At 39.6% G+C, this 9,902-nt stretch overlaps 2 protein-coding genes across 6 annotated transcripts in view; both read left to right on the top strand.

Annotated features, from left to right (window-relative positions):
- Positions 436 to 2,354, top strand: LOC109843011. 5 transcript variants are annotated; one of them, XM_020411939.1, is made up of 4 exons: positions 436 to 538; positions 575 to 1,900; positions 1,997 to 2,056; positions 2,129 to 2,354. In XM_020411939.1, exons 1-4 carry the CDS (start codon positions 484 to 486, stop codon positions 2,344 to 2,346), a joined length of 1,659 nt encoding a protein of 552 aa, XP_020267528.1. In that variant the 5' UTR covers positions 436 to 483; the 3' UTR covers positions 2,347 to 2,354. The 5 variants fall into 5 exon arrangements, with proteins under 5 accessions (XP_020267528.1, XP_020267526.1, XP_020267527.1 ...); XM_020411937.1 differs by having other exon boundaries at positions 575 to 1,669; positions 1,742 to 2,354; XM_020411938.1 differs by having other exon boundaries at positions 1,997 to 2,354.
- LOC109840083 (protein ABIL3-like) overlaps positions 9,597 to 9,902 on the top strand; it is a 5,359-nt gene continuing 5,053 nt past the window's right edge. The window contains exon 1 of the mRNA XM_020408589.1: positions 9,597 to 9,756. The gene's annotated coding sequence lies outside the window, so the exon portion shown is untranslated. The remainder of the gene's footprint in view (positions 9,757 to 9,902) is intronic.

Here is a 9,902-nt window from a genome sequence, read left to right as displayed (position 1 = left end):
AAGTCTCCTCAAGTCAGTTTAAAACAATTCGCTGATTATCTCTTCAAGAATCTGGATGTCCGTTCGGCAGATGTGTGCGGATTGTCTCCCTTGAGTATGGATGAAATTAACCGTTTGTTAGAGAAAACCAACACGCATTCTTATACTTCGCGCTCAGAAGATGGATTTTTGCACGGCACTAAGTTCCGCTCTTATCTGTGGCAAGCTGGTGTTCCGATTAGCCCTACTGCTCTGCTGGCAGGTTTTCTAGCCTTATGGTTAAAAAGATGTGTAGTTCCTCATCAATCCGCAGATGCGATGCCAATGGAAGTGTTGTATCCGGCCGTCCAGCTGGCTACAGGTCGCAAATTATCTTTGCTTCCCGCTATGGTGGCCGATATTCATAGTGGATTGCGGCAACTAATCTCCGCATTTACCCAGGAGAAAAAGAAACCCCCCCCCAGCCTGTCCGTTCCGAAGCTGGAGCTGCCCTATACTTACTTAATGGCCTGGTTGGTACTTCATCGACCAGATTTAATGGAGGCTCCTGATACGGTAGATCTCAGTGTCCCTCTGTTGCATCCTGATACGGTAGATCTCAGTGTCCCTCTGTTGCAAAATCTCGAGAATTGCAAATGGAGCAAACATCGAGAGCCGGACATAACGAGGCAGTTTAAAATTCACAAATGTTGGGAATTTTTTCCTTGCTTCCCTCAGTTCTCCGGTACTTACAACACTACCTTAGTGGATGCTGAAGACCCAAGGCAGAATCGTACCATTTTGGATGTCGGGTGCTTCAGATGGTTGATGAATATTCGACCTGGATATCTGTTGTTCAGGATAAGGGATGTTTGCCACATCGAACCCTATCTTCCATGTCGATTCGCCCGTCAGTTCGGGTATGATCAGATATACATCGGCAACCCGAATCGTCACCTCAGCTTTCGAGGTGGACTTATCGACGGGGCGAGAGCTTGGTTTTGGAGCATTGCCGGCTGCACCAATGTTGAATTTGATCTCCCCTTAGAGACGCCGCCTCTACGGATGACTTTCCTCTTTTGTAAATGGCTGATAGCCACCAATATTGTCACTCGACGTAGGAGGATATCAGACTCAGAGGAAGAAATAGCTCCACGGCAAGCAACAGAACCGCCTCGCGAAGCTGTGATGTCGCCTCGAGGAAAAGAGGCTGCTGAATCATCAAGGAAAGGAAAGGAACCGGCTCGCTCAGTCGGTAGTGAAGAAGAATTTGACTCTGAGGAGACGGAGACTTCCGAGGAGGCGGGTGAGACTAGCTCAAGTTCTGATGAAAGAACGGGTCTTCCTGATTCTTTCTTTGAAAGAGGACTTGTGTGCCCATCTGTTGCTCCTACTCAATCACAAGCTACTTCGAGAAAACGGGGAGAGAGGGTCGTCATGACCTATCCTAATCGGATGACGGTAGACATTCTCAGTGGGGACGAAGAGGATGAAGAGGATGAAGTGCCTCTTGCTCGTCGACAAAGATCACGACCTTCCACTCAAGCTCAAACCCAAATTCCTCCTCGAACTGAATTACGCACCAAACGTCGTCACGAAGGTCCTGAAGCACATCCACCGAAGAAACAAAAGAAAGCTGCTTCTAAACCGCGCGTTCATCTTTCTGCCGTAGAAGATATCTCTGGTCGTAATGTTTCTTCTGATGAACTAGGTAATTATTTATTTTTATCTCTCTTACATTTTTTTTTAATGCTCGAACTCATTTCATTTCCAATTTCTGTAGAGAGTCAAGAAGAGGGAGAATATCGAGTTGGAGCTGCTTCTCCTGGAGGTATGGAGACTGAGGAGACCAGCTTCGTCCAGCAAATGCAAGATGTTCTGAAAGAAGGACCAGCTGACGTTCCACCCACTCCTGACGTTGATCCATCAGCTGCGGACACAGGTACTGATCTTTCTCCTCTCGGAAGAGAAATCCGAGAAATGAATGAGTCGGACCGTGTGCCTCCTCTAATGACCTGTGCGCTTTCTCTCCTTTTAGTCAAATTAAAAGAAGCAGGTACCAGTAGTGGAGCTCTCGAATCAGCCCCGACCAACGAAGGTAAAATTAATTGTCTTTTTGAGCAAATTCGTCTAAATTTATGTGTCATTTACGACTCAACACATTTTGTAGATGTCACAATGCACGAATCTGTTGGAGGAGAGACCACGCATACAACAGAGGTCGAGGAATTCAATGAACATCACCTCGATTTCAATCTCTCTGAAGGCGACCATGAGTATATCTCCGACTTACTATCGGGGAAAACTCCTGGTGCAGCCACGGAATCCAACGTTGGAGTCGGTCCAACAGAAGCAGGTCCTTCTGAAAGTAAGACCTTTATTCTGTAAACTCCATATATGCATACATATATATTTTAACTTGATTAACCATATAAGTATTTGAATTATAGGACCAGTTGCTGGAACTGATACTACTATCCGGTTGGTGTTGCTGAACCTGCAAATCTCGCATCTGCTGCATAGTCAACTCCATTTCGGTTTTGAACTCAGCTCTAATTTCTTCGCGTTGTTTAGCCAACGCTTCTTGCAGCATTTGAGCTAGTTGATCCGGCGTGATCGCGAATGATTCTCTGGCTCGTCCAACACTGGATGCAGTATCGTCCGATGCAATAGCGGAACAAGTATCCGACAATTCTTCATCTGAAGATAAACCCTCGTGCATTCTCCTGTAATCTCGACGTAAGTTGGCTCTTCTTTGTAACCGCGCCATCCTTTGAGAAAGACCCCGCTCAACTCTCCCTCCCGGAGAGAAATCAGGGTCGTAGTTAACTGACTTTTGCTTTCCTTTATTGGTCATGTTGATAGTGACCTCAGGAAGCTCATCTTGTCGGATTACAGATTTCGTTTTGTTGAAACGTCTTGTTTTGGGTCTTGACGCTTCATTGGACAATCTTTGAAATACGGAGACTCTTGTTGAATTATTCTTAGAGCATCCGCATTCTGTCAACACTGCTTTAATGAGTCTCTCGCAAGCGCAATGAGACTCATTTTCTCTGACAACTCTCTTTCTTGAGTTATCTTTCTGATAGTACAGCTCATCATTATTGTGATTCGAGCAACCTATCTTTCGCTTTTGAACTTTGTTAACATGCACAGGACGACTGGTCGTCGCCTCTGAGCGATCCAAAGTTGAATGTTTAAATCCACCCCCTTGCGGGTGTGGAGTTTTCAGAGGTCCTAAACGAGAGTGAACTGGTATTCTCTCGTTTTGGACTTGTGCAGTTCTGACAGGAGGGTGTTTACGACCCCCTGCATATGAAACCATTAATGGTTTATTTGCCGGACATGGTTGTTCCTTGACTGGGGCTTTGCCTCGATCATCAACTGAAGGACCAAGGCGATCTGCCATTGTTATCTTGAACTTGGACAAATCTGGGCTAACCCAGGGTTCTACTGGTGTTGCAGTAGACGGGCCCGGAACAGATGCTTGTGGTGTCTTTGGCATCCAGACTTTACGATTCTTCGGTGGCCTTTCAGTCACCGCCTCTTTCTTGGTTTCTTGCGCTTGTTGACGAAGAGCGCGAGCGTGGGCAGCCTTCGCCTTACGCCTTTGTATCCGTTCTTTAAGGGTTGAACGGGCCCTTTTGACGAGAGTCCATTCCTCCGTCGTAAGCTTTGCAGAAATATGATTATCTTGCCATTGAGGCAACTGGGTCATTTTCTGTTTTCTCGACTCTAGGTCCGCATAGTAATGGACCCCGTCGGTTTGTTGCATGGCCTTAGCCAGTTGTCGAGCACGGCGCTGACGCTGTCTCTGACGAGCCCTCTTCGTCAGCACCGGCGAGCTATTCATCATCGACTCCTTAAGGGATGTGGAGTCGTTTGGAGCAGGTATGTTGCAGATGGGCTCCTTAGTAGCAATTGAGTAGGAACCTTCACCTGCGGCCTCTTTGGGCATTGCAGACTTGAAAGTTTTCGAAATCTTCCTATATTTGCGAGACGAGGAAGATTTCGCGGATGAGGATGATAAATACTCCTCAAACTTCGCCTGATCGAATTCGTATTCGATCTCTTCATTGATGATGATCTTGATCGGTTGCGACACCGCGGTCTCGGCAGCGAGACCGCTGGCTCCCACTGTGGTCGCTAGCTTGTTTGGTTCAAAAGTCGCTGCTGTGGAATTCATTATAACTTTGTTCGATTACAACAAATTCGAAAGAATAATCTTTTTATAAGACTTTTTCTACACAACAAAACAAAAATTACAACTCTTGAGAAACAAACACGAAAATCGTCTATCAATTCTCGTTTTCGTGGGACTTTGCCTGTGCCGGGAACGCTTTGGTTCGTGGACCGCCGATTCACAGATCGTGAAGAGGGGGCTTATGATTCTAACTTCGTTATCGAAGTAGAAATTGAAACGATATCTTATCGAAGTAAGATAGTCGTTCTTCTTAAAATCAAGTCAAAGCTTAATTTCAAGGCGTTGCAAGAAAAGAATCCAAATCTCTGCTCTCTCTGCTCTGGAATGCTCTAACAAATGCTCGATCCTCGTCAGAAGTGACCCTAGGGGGGTATTTATAGCCTCAAGGGTCAGTAACTGCAAAAACTTAACAATCGAAGAAGTCAGTACGGCGAGACAGTGTTTACTGTCTCGCTGGGCGAGACAGCGTTTGCTGTCTCGACCCGCGAGACAGTAAATTTGCTGTCTCGCTCAGCGAGACAGTAAATGCTGTCTCGGAAAATGGCAGTTTCTCGCTGTAACTGTTCTCTCACGTTTCAAACTCCGTTATTTTGGCAGTTATCCACGTGATTTTCGCCCATGATGTTTCCCACGTCCCTTGGCAGTTAATGGACACGTGTAGGGCAGTTACAAATGTAGTTTTGACTATTTCAACACTGTCTCGCTGGCGAGACAGCAAAGACTGTCTCGCTGGCGAGACAGTTCATACTTGTTTTGATTTTTTCAAAACAGTATGAAATCCTTTCTTGTGAATTTTTGAATGATCTTATCTATGCTTGGGATATCTATTAGCATTTTTTGATGCCTACAACTTGTAATTATATGATTTACAAGTATTAAAAATTATAGAAATTAAAATGATAAAAATAACTTTTTTATTAATAATCAGTCAATCATCTACATTACAAATTTATTTTAGAATTCGTCTCATCATAATAGATGAATACATCCCAACCAGGTTGGCACCTACTTATCTATATCACTATCATTTATAATTTTTTCTAAAATAATTTATCATAAATTTTCAGCTAAGAAATAAAAATTACAAACTGATGAATAATCTATACTCTTTATATTTATCTGCTAGTCCTAACTCTTCAAATTTATCTTCAATACTAGTCATCTGATTGATGCCTTGCGTTCTCTTCTCGTACCACCACCAATCTTGTAGGCATATTATCGCCTGTACGATATACGGATCTAACGATGTCCTATGATCGTCAATCAAACGTTCTGCTATACTGAAGGCGGATTCCGAAGCTATCGTGAAAACCTGCGGTATTAGTAAGTCACGAGCCATGATAGAAAGTATAGGATATGAAACTGTTCCATATACTTTCCACCATTGTAAAATATTAAAACTACTATTTTTACATTTAACTAAAGATTCAGTTAAATATTGATTAGTTTCAGAAACTTTCGTTGATGATCCAAGTCCAGATCCACCAGTTAGCTCAGCTAGCATTGATTCCCTATGAAAACTCATATCTTTGTCCCGACTTGAATTCGTAGAAGCAGAAGCTATAGACTGATGTGTACTTACACCATATCTACCTACACACTCATCATATAATCTTTAAAAATAATTTCTAATAGTATTATGATGAGTTAGAGCAGTAATAGTTTGATCATCATCAGTGTCTATTATCATGTTACCATACAAAGAATTTAACAAATTTCGAAGGCTAATGTCCTTTAAACATGGATCAATAAGTACCCCCAAACCAAAAATAATAGGAATAAACCTAAAATACTTATTAAATTTACTTTCCATTTGAAAAATCATATTTCCAAACTAATTATCCATACGATCATTATTAAATTTTTTTGAATATTTAAAATCTGTAAAGCAGCTTGAATAATAGTTGGATAATAAGAACCAGATAATAACATTGTAGCATCATAAAAAACTTGTAACATCTCTTTTACAATATATATAACTGTCCTTTCACCATCAGTTATTCCATACATACTACCAGAGCTAGAACTAGAAGTATAGAAAGCAATAAAATTATTTATAATTTTTTATACTCTATTGCTACATTTAACATTGCATAGGTAGAATTCCACATATGGTCAACATCTTTTGGAATTAGTTTGGGTTTAAAATTTTTTCTTTTACACAATTGTTTCTATCTTTTAATTCTTTGTTCAGAAGCATTATGAGCATAAACTACTGGCCTAACCTTTTCTATCATGGATTTAATTTCACTAAATGTATTTTGAATAATTAAATTTAAAATATGACACACACACATCTAATATAAAAAATATCACCATGACATGACAATAACAGAGATGTTTTGATATGATCAACAATTATATTATTATTACTTGCATTATCTAGTGAAAGAGAAAATATTTTTTTCTGAAATTTATAAGTTTATAAGAAATTATTAAATTTGCATTATTAATACCACTATATGAATCTTTAAATGCAATAAAAGAAATAACTCTTTTAAACATTTGCCATCATCAATCTAGTGTGCTGAATACATAAATAACCAATTTGTGCTCTAGATGTCCAAATATTAGAAGTTAAAGAAAATTTACACTTTAAACTTTAAAAACAAGAAATTATTTCTGCTTGTTCCTCCTAATAACATTTTAAAATATCACGTTAACAAGTTTGACGAGAAATTTTTTTAAACGCGGGATAAAAACCATTCGTAAATATATCTTCAAATTCATCATCTTCTACTAATATAAAAGAAATGTTTTTAAAAATAATAAACCAGATGACACATTTCCTAGCTCGGACTGCGTCATAGTTCTAACTACCGAGACTACCGGAAGCTGATGATTGGGAGAGTAAAGATTGTCGGATATCACCTTGAGGCATTGCTTGACATTTGTTGTGTTTCTCTAAATGGCGTTTGAGGTGGTTGGTACTGTTCTTATGATGAGCTTGGAAAATATGACTGCACAACGCACATTTGGCCTTCTGAGTGAGAAGTCTACCGTGTTGATCCTTGTCGACTTCTATATTCTCAAAAAAGTTCCACACATCGGATCTTAGCCTTTTAGGAGCTCTTGGTGCATAATCATCGCCACCGGAGTTGTGATAAATAGAGGGGGCCTTTTAGGAGTATTATGGCTCGTTTCAAGATTGGGAGTTGGGATTTGCCCTTCATAATCAGAGGAGGAAGCCATTTGATTGAAAAATTAGATAGCAAATACAAGTATTAGAGAGAAGTAGATGAGTTTTGGATGAGAAAAACAAATAAAAACCTCCTCTATTATAGAGGCAACCCTAGGCAAATGACCAAAATATCCTCAAAATTTAGCCTTTTTTTAACCGTTTTGGGGGTATTTTGGTCAAAAGCCAAAATATGGCCGTTATGGCCGCTTGGATCGGGCCGGGTCGGTCACAAAAATGACCGTTTTGGCCGGGCTGGCCCGGCCGGGCCGCTCCTACCCAGTATGATACCTGGCCGGGCGGGGCATGGTCCAATGCAAGCACCAATGACGCGGCTCGGGCCTTGGGCCCAAATGGACAGCCCTAGATATATATTATTTTTAGTGTAGCGACTAAATCATGTCAACTAATAAAATTAGATGTTGAAAATATGGGCTCTAAATTTTAAAATGGATTTAATTTAAAACAACCAATCATGTTTTATGTTATGAAAAAATTTACAACTATCCACCAGGAAAATTAGAACAACCAATCGATTTTTTTCCATTCCTTTTTTTCTTTTTTAATGAACACAGTCCAAACCCGATCCTTCATTTTCCATATACCGCTGAGTATGCTTGAATGGCATAAACATAAATTGTATCTGTAGACAAACATGGAACTATTAATCGTGTCAAGCTCGATCGATAGCATGCGTATATTCAAATATTCAATTAACTTCATTAAACCATGTGAGTTCAGTTGTTATCAAATAATCGATTCTCCTAGTTTACTATCCCCATCATTTCTTTATTTGTTTCATATATTTTGTTCAATTACATCCATTTTTAGCCTAAACATGCATATCACTAGAGGATACTAAAATTTTTTAATTGCAGATGTATTCCTATAGTATCATTTTTTTAACCTTACTATCGTTCTAGTTTTATTCTTCCAAATAGATAACCAGGTAAGTTTTTTTTTCAAATTTGGATCCTCTCCACTATGAAAAAAGTATTGGAGAGACCTTTGCAATATCATAACCATTAATTTGTTTAGCGATGATTGTGCTTTATTTCATATCTAACACTCATCATGCCCCCATATGAATTGCACTAGTTTCCTAATTTATACTCAAAGGTGAAAAAAAGCGCTGGGGGGTCTATTTGCTAAAATAATAAATAGAGGGATGGTAAGTTAAAAACATAATAAAGCACACGAAAATAGAATATGCTAGGAGTGAAGTTGGTGGTTTTGTGATACTGAACATAATCATACATTCAGTCCTTCACTCACTTTACAATCAAGTTATATTAATTATAGAGAGATACTGCTTGTAGCAATGTAGCGTGATTGTATACGTCAGATGTTTGCATCGTATTGCCTGATCTATTTTTCGTATTTGTGGTATAATAAACCTTCATGTTTTACAAGTTCTAAAAACTTGAATAATTATCAGAAAAATAATTTTGAACACAAATGTTCTATTAATATACAGTGCCCCATAAATATGATCTAACACCTCATTAAGTAACTTAGAGCGCAGGCCTCTGCATTTGAATAGTGTTTGTTCTTTAATAATCTCGTTCGTGCCACAGTGTATTCCCGTTTTTGTGTACTAAAAAAAAATATATTTTGGAACTTCGGAGCATTCGAACTCTACTAAAGATTTTCGTGCTTTTATTATTTTAAGTTGCTCTTTTTTCTTCTTGCGACCGCTCCGCACGTTGCACTACCGCACCACAAAGCGAACGCGTATTGCGGAAGAAATGCAAGAGCCATGAATCGAGTGACGATTTCACGCAATCTGTTCATTGGGTTCTCCCCAAGATTTACCAATACGCAAAAGAAAAAATTCCCCCCGTGAATTAGTCCCCCACACCTTTCATATTGTGATGTAGCCCCCCCAATCTTGACATTTTGAAATTAGTCACCCAAATGTTTAAATGTTTTGAAATTTAGTCCCCGATATCCTTTATAATTTGGAATTAGTTCCCCTAATCTTTTAGATGTTTTGAAGTTGGTCCTTCTAACTAAAAGCTGGTTGGAAGATTTGGGATTTGGGGGGCCTATTATCAAAATGTCTAATAGATTTGGTTGACTAATTTTAAAATATGAAAATTTTGGAGATTGATTTCAAAATATCAAATTTGGACTAAGTTTAAATCATAAAGAAATGGGGGACTAATAAGCAAAAAACCAAAAATAAGGGGAAAGAAAAGACAATGACGAAGACCCACGAAAAAGCCAGAACAAAATCAAGGGCTACGCTTCCTTGGCCAAAGAGGAACAACAATTTACCTTTGCCTTAGCTTGAATTTGTTATATACGTTCAACTCTTATAACCTTCTCAGGATAAAAAAGGAGCGTTTTGGTCGCTGGCGTTTAATGGAACTTCATTATAAATGAATGAATGGGAACCACCGCATAGTTTAAGGTGAAATTTCAGTCTTTAACTCTTTTATGAAGAGAAGAGCAACTCTTCTGCTCTGACACCCCCCCCCCCCCCCCCCACACACACACCGCATAGTTTAAGGTGAAATTTCAGTCTTGAACTCTTTTTAGAGGAGAAGAGCAACTGCT

This window comes from Asparagus officinalis, chromosome 5 (assembly GCF_001876935.1).
Source record: "Asparagus officinalis chromosome 5, Aspof.V1, whole genome shotgun sequence".
NCBI lineage: Eukaryota > Viridiplantae > Streptophyta > Magnoliopsida > Asparagales > Asparagaceae > Asparagus > Asparagus officinalis.
The sequence above is the reverse complement of the archived record's forward strand: the minus strand, read 5'-3'. Positions and strand labels throughout refer to the sequence as shown.